Raw genomic sequence first — 19,679 nt, forward strand, 5'->3', positions numbered from 1 at the left:
GATTTGCACAGCAGCAGAAGAGACAAGAGCTTAACAATACGCAGAAGTTATTAAAAGTTATATATTACTTTTTTCGGTGGACTCAGATTAATTAACAAAATGAGACTGAATACTTCATAAAGGTTGTAAAAATATGTTACATAGAAATTAGAAAGCTATATCACCAAAAGTATGTGGACACACCTGCTTTGTGACCCACTACGTTGATTGACAGGTCTGAGGTGCAGTCAGGTTACAGCTATCGGTGGGCGGGACGTTGGAGCGTCAGGTTTCCAATCAGATGGAGTCAGATCCACCGCTGGCTCCTCCCTCAGCTCGTCCAAACATGGTCACTTCCTGCACCGAACTAACAAAGATGGCGCCGGACGAAATCAAAATTTTTTTTTTTCCTATATTTACTTACATTTTGGAGAATCTATTAATTAGATTAGATTTCTCAGCCCAGTTGCTCCAAATAAAAACCAAAGCGCCACAACGCTCATTTAAAGATTGTTTTACTCGTACATTTTGTTATTTACATAAATATTGGGGTTCGTGGAAGGGGGCGGAGTCCCGGAACAACAGGGACGAAGACAGGACGTGAGCCCCGTCACTTCTTCTCGGCGTCGCCGGCCTCCAGTTTGGGCGCGGCGTCTTTGGGCTCTCGGTAGGCGGGGAACACCTCCCAGGGCGTGTTCAGGTCAAACTTCCTGAACTCCTGCGACAGCTCCACGGGCTCGGCCACCACGCGCTTCAGCTCGTCGTCGTAACGCACCTGCAAAGACGGGGAAACGGGACTCAGTGCGGAGGACGCGGCAGATATTTAAAGCCGTCGAAATGAACCTCGGAAAAAAAAAAAACATCCGGTCGTCAAAATTCTAGATTTAGGAAATTATTTCCGGGAGAAAAATCCTCCACGGCCTTAAAATGGCTTAAACTAGCTCGCACTAAATGAAGGCAAGTGGTCCCCACCTCCCCCTCCACCTTTTCCTCCACTGTTCAAGCCATGATATGGAAAGCCCCGCCCCCAAATGGACGGGATTGGTCCCTTGGGTTTGTGACAGCTAAAACTCTCGCTGTCTGAATTTGTGTTTTTTAAAACTGTCACTGCAGTTATAAAACAAATGCTCAAGTACTGACTGCTAATATATTATAATATATAAAGAAAAACAGCAACCTTGATTTCTATTGTGTTTGTTTTTAATTATTATTTTAGTTCATTTTAGTGTTTTCATGGAAACAATTTGGTGTATTTTATGGCGATTAAATGGTCAAGTCTGAATATCTTCATTTTTAAAAACAGATATTGTTTCCTGACAACGTTTAAAGTAAATAAATAAGATGTTTTTTTTGGCTACAATGCTGAAATGAACAAATGAAATCTAATCAGTTTCACCAAGAAAACAAACTGAATTTTTTTCCATTTTGAAGGCTTGTGGGAATTAATCAATAAAAAACAACAACAACAACAACAACAACAACAACAACAGGGTCCATCAGGCCGTGAGATCTGAACTCACCTCCACGTATCCCGACAGAGGGAAGTCCTTCCTGAAGGGGTGACCCTCGAAGCCGTAGTCCGTCAGGATGCGCCGCAGGTCCGGGTGGTTGGCGAAGAAAACCCCGAACATGTCCCACACCTGGCGGGGCAACAAAAAATATATACAAGGTTCACTGAACGTCCCTCCGATCGAAGACGGATTCATCAAACGGACACGAGTCTTCGGGTCGGGACTCACCTCCCTCTCGTACCAGTTGGCGGCCATGTGGACCGGCACCGCCGAGTCCACCGGCGTCAGCTCGTCGGTGTAGGTCTTGACGCGGATACGAGAGTTGTAGCGCAGCGACAGCAGGTGGTACACAATCTGTTGAACACACACACACACACACACACACACACACACACAGTATGAACACACTTCGGACAGCTTGTTTACATGTGATGTAGTTCAGAATAAGACCACCAGGGGGCAGATATATTCACAGATTTGTTTTTTTCTCCTAAAATATGAATCTACGTTGATTATTCATGTTTTCAGATTCGGACCTTTTTCATTCAATTTAAAGCCATAAATTCAAAATATCAACAGCATCCATGAAAAGCAGAGCAGGACACACACCCCGAAAAAACTAAAACCAAAAACATGTATACTTACAGAAAACAGAAAAAAAAAATGTAAATACAAATAAATAAGTGACATTAACACAAGTAAACACGTTCTTATTCCTGTAGATGTGATGATTTAATTGAACAAAACTTTAAATGTTTGTTGGTCAAACGGCTTTCATTACACGTTAGAAAAACAGCATTAATTCTGATTTTAACGACGCGAGTTAAAAACCATTTGGAAAAAAGACAGTATTTATAATTCCAGAACGTTTTCCCATTTTTAGCGTTTGTTCTGAATCAAAGTAAATTATCGATCGTTATCAGTACGTCCCGACAGGTCGCAGCAGACGTTAATTAAAAAACCCCGACGTGACGAGGGCGACATCCTTTCATTCACTTTAAAAAAACAAAACAAGAGCGGCGGCTGACGCGAGGAGCTTTGAACTGGAATCGCCTTCGAGAACGTCGCGTCGTTACAAAAAATTTGATCTCCAAAGCGCCGCCTCGGCATAATTTCTCTCTCCACGCTTTACACGCGGTGTGTGTGTGTGTGTGTGTGTGTGTGTGTGTGTGTGTGTGTGTGGCGCGACAGCTACCTCGAAGCGGTTCTGCCGCGTCGGGATGTCGACGGCCGTCAGGTCGATCATGTTCCTGAACTGGGCGTTGGTGTGATCCCTGAGGAAGGTCAGCACGGGGATCACACCGTCGGGGTGGATCATCACCTCCAGCTCGTTGTAGCAGCTCACCTGTGCGCACACACACACACACACACACACACACACACACACACACACACACACACACACACACACACACTCCATCAGTGTGGTTTATAAAAATCTAAACTTTAAGAACCTCAGTATCAGGTTACATTACTTTCTACCGCGGGTAGATGTTTGTTTTGCAGTAATAGAGGGACGGCAAAACAATCCTGATAATAATCAAATACAACAGGACATGACAATCAATAAACAGCAATAAAAACCACAACAATAAATAACCACTGGCATAAAAAGCTTAAAAAAACAACCTGAAATAAATAGAAGTGCTACGAGTTAATACAAATTAAATTAATGTAATAAATTAGAAACGAGATGAAAAAGCTTATCTCTGTTCTTCTTCTTTTTAAACTCGATACTGCATCTACAGGAACTGACCTGGATCTGCTGGATGTATTTGGGCATCATCTCGGCCACGTACTCCCCGAACGCCGCCAGCTGGCTGTGAGTGACGGCATCTTTGGGCCGGACGGTGGCTGCGAGAAGGACGGACGAAAAACACGGCGTACGTATTCAACCTCTCGCGTTGTTATTTATGTCCAAAGACGTGGAACAAAACTAGCTGTTTCTTATGCATTTTGTCTGTTTCTTATACATTTGATCTGTTTCTTATACATTTGATCTGTTTCTTATACATTTGATCTGTTTCTTATACATTTGATCTGTTTCTTATACATTTGATCTGTTTCTTATGCATTTGATCTGTTTCTTATACATTTGATCTGTTTCTTATACATTTGATCTGTTTCTTATACATTTGATCTGTTTCTTATACATTTGATCTGTTTCTTATACATTTGATCTGTTTCTTATACATTTGATCTGTTTCTTATACATTTGATCTGTTTCTTATGCATTTGATCTGTTTCTTATGCATTTGATCTGTTTCTTATACATTTGATCTGTTTCTTATACATTTGATCTGTTTCTTATACATTTGATCTGTTTCTTATACATTTGATCTGTTTCTTATACATTTGATCTGTTTCTTGTGCATTTGATCTGTTTCTTATACATTTGATCTGTTTCTTATACATTTGATCTGTTTCTTATACATTTGATCTGTTTCTTGTGCATTTGATCTGTTTCTTATACATTTGATCTGTTTCTTATACATTTGATCTGTTTCTTATGCATTTTATCTGTTTCTTATACATTTTGTCTGTTTCTTATACATTTGATCTGTTTCTTATACATTTTATCTGTTTCTTATACATTTGATCTGTTTCTTATACATTTGATCTGTTTCTTATGCATTTTGTCTTGTGCAAAATGAAAGCAGGGTTTCACATAAAAACAGATATAAAGGAACAAATCAAAAATATAGAGAATAAATGATCTTTTCGTGCGTCAGTGAGTCCGTCTGTCCACAACTACAATAAACTCCCTCTCCCAAAGAGGACTCCACAAGTTTGAGGTTGTTTGCAGTCCAACAGAGATGTTCCCTTCCACAGTAAACCCTTTGTGGGATGTCCCATCACGGTCGTACGCGGACTCACGCTTGTTGTCGGTGGAGGAGCTCTGCTGTCTGGGCTGCTGCTGCAGGACACACGAGCTCCTCGCAACTAAAGGAGGAAAATCAGAAGGAAGGAGTCACAAACAAAACATAAAAGTATGAAACACTGGCAGCAGAAAACAACAACAACCAAACACATCTGCAAAACACCGTTTCAGTGTTTTAAAGAAACCCAGACGACACAACCCGTCAACGTCGGGCTAACGTTAGCATCAGCTAGCTCGAAGGTCAAACCACGACACGTTTGACGCCTGAACGCGACACGACGCAGGTTTCCAGCGGCGCGTAAACCGACTCGACTTAGACGCGAACAGTCTGCGGGAACACAAAATGTTATTTTTCTCGTCGACTTACCGTTAAAGCTCCTTCCGAGACCTCCGCGGACAAACCGCACCAGCGACGCCGCCATGTTTTGCTTTCTCCGTGGAGTCGGTTTGTGTTCGGGGCGCAGAGACGGCGGCGTCCCGCGGTCTGTCGCCCCCTGGTGGCCCGGAGGCTCATCGACGTAAACAGGTGGACAACAGACCGAGAGGGGTTTAACCTTTTCAACTCTAAAGTACACTCTTCAAAACTGAAGATGAATTATACAAATTATTACATTTGCAGCAAAGTATTGTAATTTTTTTTTTAAAAAAGAAGAAAACTGCCATTTTTGTGAGAGTTAAAAAATAATTAAATAGCAAGACTGAAAATACATGAAAAATAATATAAATTATATAATAAAAAATTTTAAGAGTACATACTTAAGGCATCCGTTTATATATTAGTGAATTGACTTTAAAAAAAAAAAAAAAAAAAAAAAAAACCGATACCAGAAGGGTTTTTAATCAATTTTATGTTCTTTTACATTTTAAGGGACTAGAAATTAATGTAAAAATTTAGAAAATTTTTTTTTTACAGATGGCATTCAACATTTCTGTGGGAAAAAGTTAATCTACGGTTTGAAAAAGGCTGCACATAATGACTTCAAAATATCGGCACTGCAAAAATCACCCACACAATTCTTCAAATTCTTCTACACGTGACCAAAGAGTTCTTTTCTAACTCTATTTATGGATTGATTTTTATGATAAATTGGCTGGTTAGGTTTCCAAATTCTTTTTTTGTGGCCAAAATATTTGCCATAATTAGTCAAAAAAAAATTGTGCATTAACTAAAAAAAAGAATCGTTCATTACCATTTTAATGAAGGCAAATTTTTTATTTCTGAGATTACTTTGTCTCACTTTACTAGAACAGCTTTCATCGTGCATAGGGACATACTTTTTGCTAGCAATACCAAAAATACTGAAAATAAAAATCACCACGTTTATTTATAAATTCATGTCACAAATATTTATTTATCATCATCGTCAATATTTAAAAATTTGAGGCACCGTTGAAAAATATGATACATTGAAATGAAAATGTCCGAGCGCTCAGTCACCACTTCATCCCTGAATTCTTCACTTAAAATGCCCACAATGCAGCCAAACACAAAAAAAGCACCAACAGGAGTGTTTTACTAGTAACGACGCAAATATTTTGTAATTGAAAATATTTTTGGCTAAAATATGATGATCGGGTTGAAAAAAAAAAAGACAGAAAATGGGAATTCCCAAGTGTTCCATTTCCTTCAATGTAATTGAGCTTTACAAATTTAATCAATTAATATGTTTTAGCCAAAACCAAAAAGTCTGAGTTTTAAATTTGTCTTTTTTTTTCGTTGTTATGAATTAACAAATAAAAACCTGCCATTTCCAGTAAAACAAAAACCTGATTTTAAAACTCAGGTGCTTTTGATGGACATTTACTCTCCAGTAGTTTTACATCGTGATGTGAAGGACAGACAACAGCTGTGTCTCAGCTGGACTGTCCACACACCTGCTGGTGGTACCGCCTCAGCATCTCCAGCTGGGCGGAGCGCACCAGGATGTGCGGTCGAACCGACGCCAGCTTCTCACAGGCCTCCTCGGGAGTCCAGCAGTGTAGCTGTCGGCACAAAAAAAAAACACGTCAAAAAAAGTTCTTCAACACGCCCGCTTACAGCCGAGTGTTCCTGAGCCCATGCAGTGATTTCCACTACGGAATCACGTCTGTTTTTTTTTTAGAGCGGTGTCGCCTGAGGGTCCCAGAAAAACACCAGATTTTGGGGTCAAACTCCGGAAATGGTCAACAGAGACACTTGAAACGCTTCAGAGAGTCTAACGGCGGAATAAACTCGACACAAACTTTGATCCGTCGACTCGGTACCGACCCGGATGAGGTAGGCGGCGGCCAGCGTGGCGCTGCGGGAGCGTCCGGCCTTGCAGTGGACGTACACGCTGGTTCCCCGCTCTCGGTGCTGCAGCGCGAACTCCACGCCGCGCTGGAGGTTCTCCAGACTCGGGACGCCGGTCAGGTCCACGGTGCTCAGCCTCAGCTGCTCCACACCAACGGCCTGCCACTCCTGCAACACACACACACACACACACACACACACATTTTTATTTTTATATTTAATATTTTTTACTGTGATTTTACTGCTTTCCTGTATCTATAAATGCTGCTGTAGCGAAAAAATGTCCCCCCTTGGGGATTAATAAAGTAACTATCCACACACACACACGAAACCAACCCTCTTGATTGGTCTACAAAGCGGAGAACACAAAATAAAATAAACTCACCTCGGCCGAGTTGCAGAAATATGTGGTTTCGTACGTCTCGTTCATGGTGACGACCCCTCGAATGTTTTCTGTTTCCACCAGCTGCAACACAACAAACATCATCATCATCATTATTATTATTATTATTATTATTTCTTCCTAAATTGATGTTAACTCATTTTATTATTTGGTTTTCCTGGTAACATGAGCTTCCCAGCTGCCTGGACTTTTTTTTTATTTTAAGTATTTATCCATCTATCCACCCATTCACAATAACTTACAAATAAGATAAATTGCTAAAAAAAATAAATAAAAATAAATAAAAGGTATCTAAAGCCCCGCCCCCCTCTGTGCACGCTCGTGCAGCAGCTGGTGTTCCGTCGCCGGTGAGTCAGCCTGTTTGTTTGTTTGTTTGTTTGTTTGTTTGTTTGTCGGTCTGACCTGCTTCGTCATGGACCGGAACGGCAGCGCCCCGACGACCACCGTCTCGTCCACTCGGTCGAACCACCGCCTGGAGGACACCTTCTCCATGACGACATTGTAGGCCAACGTCGGGTAGAAGAGCAGCCGCGCTAACGCTCCGGACATGGCTGCTGCTGGTTTGGGAGGAAAAAGACTAAAAGTCTCTCAGCTTCTCATTCCTGCTCCGAGTCCTTGTGCGCCGGCTGTCCGACCTGTCAAACGTGTTCACGTGTTCCTCACACGGAATGAACCCTTTCAGCTTCCGCCTCCCGCGGCGGTCACTTCCGCTAAACAACGGGACTTCCGGTGTTAATTCCTTCAGAATAAAAGCCCGTCACCGCCACAAAAATACAACACATAAACAAGTAAAAAGATGAACTGTTCTTGTCCCGCAAATTAAAATCATTACTTTTAACACTGGCTTTTAATTGGTTTTTGGGAGTTTTTAAAACGTATACACGTGTTTTCAGTGACCAAGTGTATATTTTTTTTTATAATAAATAATGCTGTTGTTACTCTTAAAATATGTAGGTGACCAGACACAGACGTGACAGGGGTCACATGTTGTGTCATTACAGGTATGATTTGCTCAGAAAAATAACCACCGATACAAATCTTTTAGTTAACAGAATCTACAAATGACACCTGTTGTATTATTAGTAAAAGTGAGCCAGCTGTGGCGTCGTACCAATTTTTTATGTTTATGTGAAAATACAAAAAGAAAATCTAGCTGATAAGAGAAATTATGAAAACAAGTTTGAAGTTTTAGTTTTGCAGAAAAACCAGGAACAGAAATATAGAAACGTCACAAATCATTTCTAGAATCTTAAAAGTTGAAGTGAAGAATTTCAAAGAGAAAACTGATTAAAAAAAAGTTTGTTCACAATTTTTTCTTGAGTGAAAAAAAACATTTATTATATTTTGACAAGCTTTTCCAAAAATCAGCCGTGATGGTGATTCCATGTGATTTCAACTATATTTAAAACTATGACGCAGCACCACTACATGAAACTTATAAGAGTGTTGACGGAGTAACATCGTGAAACAGATGTTTTTATGACAGGAAGTAAAAGAAATATATATATACAAATATTTATAAAAGCAGATTTTGGAGGGGAACAGTGTTGAGTCAGTATAAAAAAAAAAAAAATTAAAAAAAATCATGTGCACTGAAATATATTTTCTAAACAAAAGTAAAAGTGCAATGTATATATAACACATTTGGCCTGTAACTCCGGATTGCATAACTTGAGAAAGTCAAACTTTCTTTTGCGTCTTTAAAAAAAAAAAAAAAAAAATAATAATAACAATAATGTGCAGGAACGGAACATTTAGTACATCTCAATAACTGGCAAAAAAGTTAAGAGCTAAAGTAGTGTTAGTTTAACTTTTGATACAAACAGTTGTTTATTTTCTCCTTTGAGAGACGGTGATAAACCAGATTTATTTATCACCGACTTAACACTTAATATATTATTATCACCTTCATTTACATATAAAAGCCGAGAGCAGTGGCGGGTAGTGAGTCCTTCGTCCTTCACTGGAAGGACTGCGATTAATACGAGCGGTTTGCAGACACCCTGAGGTCAGAGGTTGGTGGTGGTGGAGTTCAGGACGTCGTGCTGGATCTTGGCGTTAGAGGTCTTGGACAGGTCTCGCTGCCGAGGGAAAAACAAAAAACAGACGTGAGGTTGATTTCGACAATAAAAAAACCGTCACGATGCGACAAACGGACGCTCAGAAGCGAATTGACCGTTGAGGAACGGGCGTGTAACGTTTCCTGATCGCTAACGAAACGACACCGTGAAGGCTGTTAGTGGACAATAGCGAGAAGAGAATTACAAAATGAAAGCAAAACAAAACAAATTGTTTTATTCGTGCTGAAAAACTGAGGTTTTGCCACTTTTAATGAATTTTGTAACTTTCAGCCGACGGTTCTCAAAGTTAAAAAAAAAATTAAATAATAGATTAGAACTCAAATATTTCTTTGATGTGAAGCATGCTTATTATCACAGAAAGTGATTAATTACAACTCTTTATTGGGTTAAAAAAAAATTAAAAATATTTTTCTTAGTTGACATTTTTGCCAAAGAGGAGGAGCCAGCAGTGGATCTGACTGATCTGATCAGAAACCTGTCGATACTACGTCCCGCCCACCGATAGCTGTAACCTGACTGCACCACAGGCCTGTCAATCAAGCAGACACGCCCCCAAAAACAGGTCTTCTTGAATCTTCTTTTTCTAATTAATGACTAGATTATTTTCAGATGGACCTCCAGAAAACTAATAAGAAGGAGTGACTTTAGCTAACAACACCGAGATAACTGATGGACACATTTTATTCACTTTGGATTTGATGAGAGAAGTTGAATGGGAGTCTATGGAGCCGGAGGCTTTTTGGAGCCGACCTCTAGTGGCACTCGCTGGTATTGCAGCTCTTCCGAATTGGCCTCATTTTTTTTAGACTTTTACGAGTCTATGCTCACGATAGACGTGAAGAAAGACAACTGCCTCCGAGATGAACTCAAATTCACTCATCTGCCACTCAAACTTGGATCCTGGATCCTCCTTCACGCCCCCCCCAACATGTTTAAGGCTAAAAGCGCATGCTAAATTTGTTTCCTCTTTAAATCACAGGCATGCAATTACTGCAAATTAAAAAAGGGATTAGTCGGGATTACAGAAGGTTTCAGGAGTCCAAACACACCTTGCCTGAACAGATTCGGTGTTGACCAAGTCCCTCTAAAATATAAACGACATCACATTAGCATGTGAACGTCGTCCTCCACTATATCGAACTTTAAAATGTACAGAAATAAAATAAAAGATGCAGAGAAAACGGATCGGGAGACAAGAAAAAAAACGTCATAAATTACCACAAACTCTGAATACGTGCTGGCCACGGAGGCCATGCTGGAGTTGGGCTGAGGACGAGCGGCGGTGAGCAGCAACGCACCGCTCAGAGGGCTGCCCTTCGGCTGCGCCTCGTTCTCCTTGTTGCAGCCCTTCAGTCTCGGGTGTGGCGGTTTGCCGCCGCCCGGCGTCCTCAACGCCGCGCCCTGGATGGAGAGTCACGTCAGACGAGTTGGGATTCAAGTCACAGTGACTCCGCCCCACCTGTCACTCACACTCCGCCCTTTACTTCAGCATCACTTTAAGCCCTAATTCAATTTAAATGTGTGCTTTTATATATATATAAATATATAAAGAGTCTGTTTTCATTAAAATGACCAGAACAGGTTTTTTTTTGTGTACCAGGGTTTAAAAACAGGTTTATTTATGCTAATGTAGTAAAAATATGTCACAAACCTACGTCGAAATGAGTTGTGTTCAGTATTAACCAAGTAAACTATACGACCAAAAGTATGTGGACACCTGCTTTGTGACCCAGTGCATTAAACCATAACGCAGAAAATATCTAAATACTTTGGTCAAATCTTTATATCTGCCTTTGCCGAGTGCTGAAATGTCACAGAATGTTTTCCTTTAGTTTTGTAAAACGACTTCCTGGAAAAACAAACACCTTATTGGCCGAGAGCGGTGGGCGGAGCACCGGCGAGCGGCAGACGGTGCCGCCGTAGACGGAGCGCATGGTGCTGTTGGAGGTGCCGCTGGAAATGCTGGAGGTTGCATTGAACTGAAGAGAGAGAAACAGGAGGCGGGTCAGGACTGACGAGACGGACGTTTTTTATTACAGCAAGATATTACGTATTAAATATCTGCAACTTTAATTAAGCCGCGGTAGAGAAAACAAAACAGCTGCTTTAATTTGAAAATCCTTTACGTCGGGAATGTTCCTAATATTTTACGTATGCACAAATTAAAGACCGACTTCGTACAGCTACTTAAATAGTTTTGTTTTTTTCATCAGGTCAGGACAGAAAATTAAACCTCCACTTTCAAAGTCATTAAAAGTAAAAAAAAAAAAAAAAAAAAGAAATGAGCAAAATAATGTAATATTCAAATGTTTTCTTCGCCGTGAGTGTGAACGCTCTGATGTACTAAAATAAAATAGTGAACGTCGTCGTGTCGTACCAGCTTTCTCGTTTTATTCGGCGTCGTGGCGCCGAGGAACCTTCGCTTGGTCGGCGTCCGGACCGCCGTCCCGTACAGCATGTCCTCCTCCGTCTGTTTGCTCTTCTTCAGGTGCTGGTGAGGATTTTACAAGTGAAAGGACGCCGAGTCGGCACGTTTTCACAGCAAAAAAAAAAACCACACACACACGCTCACCCGCTCCATCTTCTCCTTCTCCTTCTCCACCCGGTGCAGCTCCCACTGCTCCTCCACGTACTGAAGGAACTTCTGGCCGTTCACCAGGAACTCGCGGTTCTGTTCGGCCTCCCAGGCGTCGATTTGGGCTTTTAATTTCTTCTCCAGCTTCAAAAATAAATAACACAAATACATCAAAAATAACGATGTGGAGTTACTGACTTTAAAAAAAGAGCGCTACGAGATGTTTCAGAAGAACGAAGCGTCTCACCTTCGGGAGGCTTTTGTGCAGCTCCGACCGTTGTTTCTCCTCTTTGAGAAGGTTCCCGCCTCGGTTGGTGAACCTCGTCGGATCCGTGGCTTTTTTCTGTGAACGAGGAAAATGACGAGACATTTTAATTCGGACCGTTTTTTTTTCTCTCGTTCTTTCTAACACGCAGCGATGAAGTTGACAAAAAGATGTTCCTCTATTAAACGCTTGAAAAGGTGCTCAACATTTTTTTTTTTTTTTTACATCCGTTTTCGTATCTGCAACATATAAACACTCATCTGCCACCATCGCCGATCGTTTTGCTTTATTATTGACTTCATGGTTTTAGCTTATATTATTATATTGTTATTTGTTTCCATTATTTCTATGTGGTGATATTATTATGTCAATTTTGTATTTTCTAGAACTGTACATTTTTAACATTATCTAGGAGGCTTCAAATAAGCCCACTGTTGTTGTTTTTTGCCTCTCTGCACTGCATAGAATTATTTTTATTGTATTTTGTAAAATCTTGTTTCTAATTTGTGCAAAATAAATCAAATCAAAACCAGACACATGAATTCAAACGGGTATAAATGTCCTTTTCTATTAAGTCGGCTGAACCATCTTCTTCTTAAATTCAATCATAAACTCACAAGTGAGGAAAAAAAATAATTATTTCATGTTGTTTGATTCATATTTAATTTTTTTTATTTTTATTTTTAAAGCTTTGACTGCCACATGTGGAGATTCATTATCTGTCCTCACCTGATTTCAATTTTGTTTTTCCATTTGTGAATAAAACAAATGAAAATCTTTGGCATTGATTGGACGTTTTACCGTCAGGGCGTCCTCACCTCCAGCTCCAGGAAAAGCCTCCAGCTTTCCTCCCAGCTGTGGACGCCGTCGAAAAGCTCTCTGTGCTCCTCGTAATGCTGCTTCAAGCGCTGGATCTCGGCGTCGTGCCGATTCAGCAGCTCTTCGGTGAAATCCTCTAAAAGAGTCAATGACGGTCTCAGCAACAAAACAAAACAAAAAAACCAAAAAGAAACACAATAATTCAGATAAAAAAAAATTTAAAGAAAGAGAACGCACCGCTGAAATAAGGAGCGAACGCCCGCTGCTGCTCGGCGCCGAAGAAACACTTCTCCCAGAGCGCCGTGATCTCGGAGCGGATGGCGTCCGTGACGTTGCGGATGTTCAGCAGTTTGAGCTCCTCCAGACGCCGAACTTCCGCTCGCAACTGAAGGAGGAGGAGAAAAATTAAAAAGTGAAGCGTTGAAACGGCAGCAGGAGGATTAACAGAAGAACCGCCGGTCGGTGGACGCCGCCGCTCACCGCCTCCAGGTTCCTCCTCCTGGACGCCACCATGTGCTCGTCGAAGGCCGCCCTCTCCTCCTGGGGAACCTGCAGTCGCTCCCACAGCCGCTGCATCTGCTCCCGCTGAGCCTCGCACATCGCCTCGTTCTCCGCTTTACGCTCCTCCAGCTGCGACCGAGAGAGAGAGAGAGAGAGAGAGAGAGAGAGAGAGAGAGAGAGAGAGGAAACTGTCAAAACTCCCGAAACTCTAAAAGCTGGAAAAACTGAATGTTAAAAAAAAAATATATATATATATATATATAAATAGCGCCTTGCCTGACAGAGGAGCAGCTTGAGGGAGGCGATGTTGTCCCCGGAGAGGCAGAAGGAGTCCTCGTCCTCGCAGACGACGTCCCTCTCGAAGCTGGTCTCGGGGGTTCGGTCCAGCTCGGCCATCATCACGATGATCTGCTTCTTCAGGTCCGTGAACTCGGCGTGACGCTTCGCCTGCGGACGTGAAGCAGAGCGGCTCTCGGGTTTGTGTCAATTTATCAGAAATACATTTTTAGCTATTATTATTTTTTTTTTTTTTTGTAAAAACAATTCTCAGGTTTTAGGCAGCCGTCAAATCAACACTTTTTACAGAAAGGATTGCAAGATCAGCAGAAAAAAACTTCCCTGATCTCCTAAAGTGATGTAATTACGGCCTAAAATGTTATTATTTAGAGGAGGATGATGGATGAAGCCGGTTCAGAGGTGTAAGACAAACATTTTTCCTTTAAGGCATCTTATTTCATGAGAAAACAAGTTAAACCGAGAATAAATTTAAATAAATAAATATTAGGTAGCAGGAAAAAAATAAAATAAAGTTCCGAAAAACAAAAAGTACCCGCGTCCCTCTCTTTCATTTCAAACTGTACGTTTTTAATTTTATCTTTGGAAAACTGATTCAAATAAAAAAAATAAATAAGGTTTGGATTTTCTCATCTGAAGAAGTACATTTCATACAAAAAAAAATCTCCTAAAGTGATGTAATTACAGCAACAAAAAAATGGCCTTTTAATTGAAACATTAGGTAGCAGGTTAAAACAAAAAGTTTTTACTTCAACAACATAAACAGTACATTTTTTATTTTATCTTTGAAAAAATTATTCAAATTCAAAAATTAAGGTTTGAATTTTCTCATCTGAAGAAGCACAGACCACAAAAATAAATAAATAAATAAAAACGAGGTTCCTCACTTTCTCCGCGTCCCGGTCGGCGACGTGCCTCCGGAAGTCCTCCAGCAGCTCCAGCGACGGCACCGAGTCCGGAGCGCCGACGGCGTACGGCGCCGAGCACAGCACGTCGCTCAGGTCGCGGTCCCGGTCCAGCAGAACCTGCAGCTGCTGCGTGCGTCGAACCCGCTCCGTCGTCAGAGCCTCCACCTGTGTGCGGATGTTCTTCTCCTGCTGCAGCATGCTGACGCCGTCCTCCTCCTGGAAACCACGGCCATTAAACAAAAACAAAAAAAACACTAAAGATCCAGTCGAGAAGATAATGATAAAGATGAAGACGATGATGATGATGATGACGTCGTCACCTCGAAGACAGGAAGCTGAAGTTCCAGGCAGAGTTTCTCCATCTCCGTCCTGCAGGTCTGGAGGCTGATGATGAGCCTCTTCCTCAGAGACTCTTCCTCCTTGATCATCATCTCCAGTAAGTTCTGCCGGCCAGTAAATCAAATCATAACATGCTGTTCTGCAAACTCTGATGAAAACATTTTTTTTTTTATTCATCCTGAAGGGAAATTAGAAGAAAAGATGAACACTAAAAATGCTATGTCATCAACATCTTTTTTCTACCCGTCAGTTTTTTTTTTAATGAAGTAAAAGCAGTTTTTGTTTTTAATTATAAAAAAAAAGGCTGTTCTCTTTCCTGTATAACTTCAAACTAAAATAAATAAACTTTTAAGTACTTAACATGCAAAAAAAAAAGTTAAATAACAGATTATTTCTTTACATTTTTTGCACAATATATGAAGGCAAACTGTCACGTTTGTACTTATTTTTGTTCCAATTGTGTTTTTGAAAAAATAAATTATATAAGTATATATTATATAAATAAATAAATAAATATATATATATATATAGTTTTTAGTATTTATTCAATATCAGTAATGTAGAAAATACTCAGTAATATTATGAAATTATTTTTGGGGCCACATCAACCCCACACTCATGATGGATTAAAACCAACTGAAAAATAACTAGTCAAAAAATGTGTTACATAAATCCAGCGGTGCAATAACAGATTTTTCAGCCAAAATAATTATTAAAACATTTGAAGGCTGCTTTTAAACACCTGCAGATAAATGATCCTTTTTTTTCTTACTTAAATATGGATTTTGACCTTTAAAAATCCAGTTCCAACCCAAGATAAAAACTACAGATGTCCCATAATACAGTGGATTCATGCCATCAGGGCCAGTTTCACTCATAGTGACCCTCCCCCCCCAACCCCCCAAGGCTCTCTCCGATCAGCAGACGCACCCGAACTCGTTCCCACCTGCCCAACTTTAGACACAAGCTGTCGAAACCCAACAGACGTGTTTACTGAAGGGAGAAAGCAGCAGGTTTCAGAGCCAATCAGAGGCGAGCGGCGGAGGAAATATTCTGATCTTTTACTCAAGAAACAAACAGGTTGGAAAACACCGGTTTCATCACGTTAACACAGCTTTAAACCCCCGTAAACATCCAAAAATCTCAGTCGACGCATAATATCATATCACGATATATATAAACGTGTGTACTAACATTTCACCATATCAGTAAAAGGTGTATTTGGTGTATATAGTTGTGTGTGTATTTATACATTAGCCTTTTTTTATTTATTAACATGTATTCTGTTCTGTTTTTGTGTATTTATCTTTCCTACCTGTATTCTTAAACTGCTGTAAATCTAAATTCCCACAGTGGGACTAATAATGACAGATCATTGGTCCATACAGGTCATGTGACCACTGACCAGCACCTGCCCTGATGAAGGCCTTCAGAGGCTGAAATGAGGTTTTTTTTTCTATAATTGAACAGCCATGACTGATTAAAGGCTTTAGTTTCATTAAATCACCCTCTTCAGTGCCTCAGATTTCCTCAAAGTTATCAAACCCGGTGGATCTTCAAACCGAAGAGCACCAGAAGGGGGACAACAAATCGCACATGTATTTATTTATGCATGTATTTTTTTAAACTGTCCTATTATACGGTACTTTGTGTTTGCCAGGTGCCGGACGTGTCTCCTCACCTTGATGTGGTTCTTGACGACATTGGTCCTCTGCAGTCTCTGGTCCTCCGGGATGCCGATCTCCTCCCAGATGTCCTTCAGGTGGCACAGCGCTTTGTTCAGGCACGACACGGCCTCTGCTGCGAGCACCTCGCTTACGAGGGACGGAAGTAAATAACACAGAAATTAAAAGTCGTTCAAATGGAAAAAAAAAAAAAAAAAACGAAAGAGAGAATAAAAATTAAAAAAAATTAAAAAAAAACCCGACCGGTGCTCGTGAGCTAACAGTTAGCTACATGCTACCTCCGTCTAACGTTTGTTTTTATTTGTTGTTGTTTTTACAAACACTGCCTCCACAGCGGGAGGGGGAAGGACGCTTTGCTCTTACCTCTTTCTCATCATTAAGTTCCAGACTACGTCGCGACCACTATTAAACCTTTTAAACCGACAAAACAACAACAACCTGCGGAGGAGACCGGAGATCTCTGCGCTGCTGCTCCAAACCCAGTCCGTTTCTACAGTTCAAAAATGCGCGTGCGGCCGAATTCTGCTCTCTGATTGGCTCGTTCAGCGGGAGCGCGTGCTGTGTTACACCGGAGCGGGCCGGCGGCGGCTCGGTCGTTGCATAGAGAACGCGCGCCCGCCTGCCCCAACGGCTCCTGCCGTTAAAACAAACACACCCCGTTTCCGTGGCGAATGCGGTGACGTAATCGGCAAAAACGCGCACACACACACACACAGGCGCTGTTGTTAATTTTAGACCGACGAGCTCACAGCTGACTAAAACCGGTAAATGTAAAATATAAATAACATAGAAGAAGAACAGCAAAACGTGTTTTAAAAAACAAACAGACATTTATTGACTTTATACATCTTTACAGTTTGTTTTGTAGCCAGAAACAAAAAAAACAAAACAACAACAAAAAGTGAATATTTCTCCGTCTGTACTTCCGGGCCTGGAACCACCGGTGGCTGCGGGAATGTGTCCCGGTTTCTGTCCGTGTTGAGGTGCCGACAGTTAGACGTGGTTGTCCAGCAAAGCCTCCAGGAGTCTTGAACTGTTTGTAATTGCAGTCGTTACTACAATGAATTTATAACCTGGAACAAAAAACCACAGGGATACTTGTTTAAAAAACAACAACAACTGTAAACTGGTGACCAAACTACATCATATTAAAACAAATTGACTTAACAGTGCCGGATAAAAAATAACTCCAGAATCTGAAACATTATTTTGTGCAAAAACACCAATAAAAAGGCGGGCGACAAAACAAACATCCGCACTCCCGAACTTTCTATGACTTTTCTATTTATACTTCGCAGGGCACCTCCTTTTACTTTGATCTTTGTTTTCGTTGGCATGACAACATTACAACTCTGCCTTACGATTCCTGCAAGTTGCACGTGGCAAACTTGTTCAACGGGCTGACACCTTTTCTTTTTCTTTGGGATATGCCAGCACAGTTATCACAGATGTTTGTTCCTCTTCATATTTGAACTCCTACAGCAGCGACGCCAACAAAGGAAGAGTCGCGTTCACCTCTCTCTCGGCCGAGGAAGCGGAGGGCCGAGATCTCCGAGAAGGTGCATCCACCGAGGAACACGACCAGAACGAGGTGCTGAGCGCCGTTCTTCGGTCTCGACTCGGCGCCGTTGCTGCCTGATGAGAGACAGAAGAAAAAAAATAATAAATCAAGATGCGGGCGATTTACTTTTTGGCTCCTTTAAGAGCGACATTTAAAATTTAAAAAAAAAAAGACTTCTTCAGATTTGCGTGTTGGATCTGCAGGTGTGTCGCCACCTGTGACGGCGAATTCACGTCCGTTCAGCAGCCTGGTGACTTCCTCGAGCCCCGACCAACCGTCTCGCTCCAACACCTGCAGAACACACCTGGAGTCAGCTTCACCTACAAACCTGGTTCCTCGAAGTAGTGAACAGGTCCGATCGGCTAACTGGAGCTCTCCACCCGTTTCCGAGTGATCAAATTCAGCATTGTTTTACTGATTTATGTTTGTGACGATCTCCCCTCAGGCTTGTGTCAGTGCAGCGGAGGTTTAAGCTCCGCCCACAGTGAGACACAGAGATCAGAGGACAGAAACACAGCACAGGTTTAAGCTCCGCCCACAGTGAGACAGCGATCAGAGGACAAAAAAAACAAAAACACAGCTGAGACTCTCACAACTGAGCTGGAAACAAAAAAGGCTGCTCAGAAATGAGGTAAATAAGATGTTTTAGCCTGGAACCGCAACAAAAGGGGGCGGAGCTATATCGCGAGTGTACGCCGCAGGTCGGCATAATGCGGCGACTTTTTCAAATTGAAAGAAAATAAAAGACTGAATACGTAACATCATGTCAGCTACAAACGGAGGGAATGTGAAGGGAAGTCATGTGACAGTGATGTGTTGACAGACAAGAAAAATTAGGACGAGTGAAGTAAGTAAATAAACATTGTTTTGTTTTCTTTGACAGATGTGAGCTTCATCAACTAAAAACAAAGAAATACAAACAGAAAAAAAAACATGCTTTTGAATTTAAGCTGTTGCGATACAAATTTGTGTGTTAAGTATCAGTTACGTTACTGTTCACGTAAAAGGAAGCTGACTCAGCGGGTTTGGGTGGAGCTCAGCTATGTGAATAAATGTTTTTACCGACCTGCTCGATGAGTTTGCAGCTCAGAGGGACGTAGGCGCCGCTGAAGATGTACGCCATGTCCCGAGGAACACGCAGGTCGTATTCCTCATCGGACTTTGGCACCTTTTAATAGAAAAAGATGACAAATATACGCTGAATCAGCATTTTCAGCGGTTTTCCGACCGTGATCTTTCAATGGCGGCTCCAAAACTTTTGGTATTCAAATCCTGATTAAAAATATTCATGTTCTCTAGCGTTTCCAGATTTGGCACAATTTTTTTTATATATATATTTACATAATAAATAGTTTTGAGCAGGATTTAGTGCTCGTGTTGTTCTGACGTGATATTGCTTTTACTTTATTTTTATTTTGTCTTTAACGACTTAAATATTTCAGGTTTTTGCTTAATGTTTTGCAGAACAACTTTTGACATGATTCAAGTTGGTTTAAAAAAAATAAATAAATAAAATAAACCGGTAAAGAAGACGATCGTTTACCAGGTTGAGTTTTCGGCTCAACGCTCTGAAATTGCTTTTCTTCGCCAGAGAGGAAAACGCGT

The 19,679-nt window shown here is 41.2% G+C and overlaps 4 protein-coding genes across 6 annotated transcripts in view; all 4 read right to left on the minus strand.

Annotated features, from left to right (window-relative positions):
- Positions 1-477: 477 nt before the first annotated feature.
- Positions 478-4,844, minus strand: ndufs3 (NADH:ubiquinone oxidoreductase core subunit S3). The gene is made up of 7 exons (XM_069175140.1): positions 4,739-4,844; positions 4,368-4,433; positions 3,247-3,344; positions 2,686-2,835; positions 1,719-1,844; positions 1,500-1,619; positions 478-754 (listed from the first exon to the last, which is right to left on the minus strand). The coding sequence occupies exons 1-7, from the start codon at positions 4,791-4,793 to the stop codon at positions 590-592; spliced, it is 780 nt and encodes a 259-aa protein (XP_069031241.1). The 5' UTR covers positions 4,794-4,844; the 3' UTR covers positions 478-589.
- Positions 4,845-5,703: 859 nt separating this feature from the next.
- Positions 5,704-7,743, minus strand: ptpmt1 (protein tyrosine phosphatase mitochondrial 1). Its single transcript, XM_069175204.1, has 4 exons — positions 7,449-7,743; positions 7,029-7,109; positions 6,620-6,811; positions 5,704-6,354 (listed from the first exon to the last, which is right to left on the minus strand). The coding sequence occupies exons 1-4, from the start codon at positions 7,593-7,595 to the stop codon at positions 6,226-6,228; spliced, it is 549 nt and encodes a 182-aa protein (XP_069031305.1). The 5' UTR covers positions 7,596-7,743; the 3' UTR covers positions 5,704-6,225.
- A 645-nt stretch (positions 7,744-8,388) lies between these two features.
- prc1b (protein regulator of cytokinesis 1b) lies at positions 8,389-16,970 on the minus strand. The gene is made up of 14 exons (XM_069175130.1): positions 16,877-16,970; positions 16,510-16,642; positions 14,810-14,932; positions 14,469-14,705; positions 13,564-13,734; positions 13,267-13,416; positions 13,024-13,171; positions 12,786-12,922; positions 11,950-12,045; positions 11,700-11,846; positions 11,505-11,618; positions 10,993-11,106; positions 10,346-10,528; positions 8,389-9,127 (listed from the first exon to the last, which is right to left on the minus strand). The coding sequence occupies exons 1-14, from the start codon at positions 16,888-16,890 to the stop codon at positions 9,056-9,058; spliced, it is 1,839 nt and encodes a 612-aa protein (XP_069031231.1). The 5' UTR covers positions 16,891-16,970; the 3' UTR covers positions 8,389-9,055.
- Positions 16,971-17,321: 351 nt separating this feature from the next.
- vps33b (VPS33B late endosome and lysosome associated) overlaps positions 17,322-19,679 on the minus strand; it is an 8,714-nt gene continuing 6,356 nt past the window's right edge. For all 3 annotated transcript variants that reach the window (XM_069175053.1, XM_069175052.1, XM_069175051.1), the window contains 5 exons: positions 19,618-19,679; positions 19,141-19,242; positions 18,290-18,365; positions 18,029-18,148; positions 17,322-17,586 (listed from right to left, as the gene is read on the minus strand). The exon at positions 19,618-19,679 is cut by the window's right edge and continues 12 nt beyond it. In XM_069175053.1, coding sequence (XP_069031154.1) covers positions 17,507-17,586; positions 18,029-18,148; positions 18,290-18,365; positions 19,141-19,242; positions 19,618-19,679 — 440 coding nt within the window. In that variant the 3' untranslated portion in view covers positions 17,322-17,506. The remainder of the gene's footprint in view (positions 17,587-18,028; positions 18,149-18,289; positions 18,366-19,140; positions 19,243-19,617) is intronic.

Source organism: Embiotoca jacksoni, unplaced genomic scaffold (assembly GCF_022577435.1).
Source record: "Embiotoca jacksoni isolate LCO1_2020_lvr unplaced genomic scaffold, fEmbJac1.0.p SCAF_64, whole genome shotgun sequence".
In the NCBI taxonomy this organism is placed as follows: domain Eukaryota; kingdom Metazoa; phylum Chordata; class Actinopteri; family Embiotocidae; genus Embiotoca; species Embiotoca jacksoni.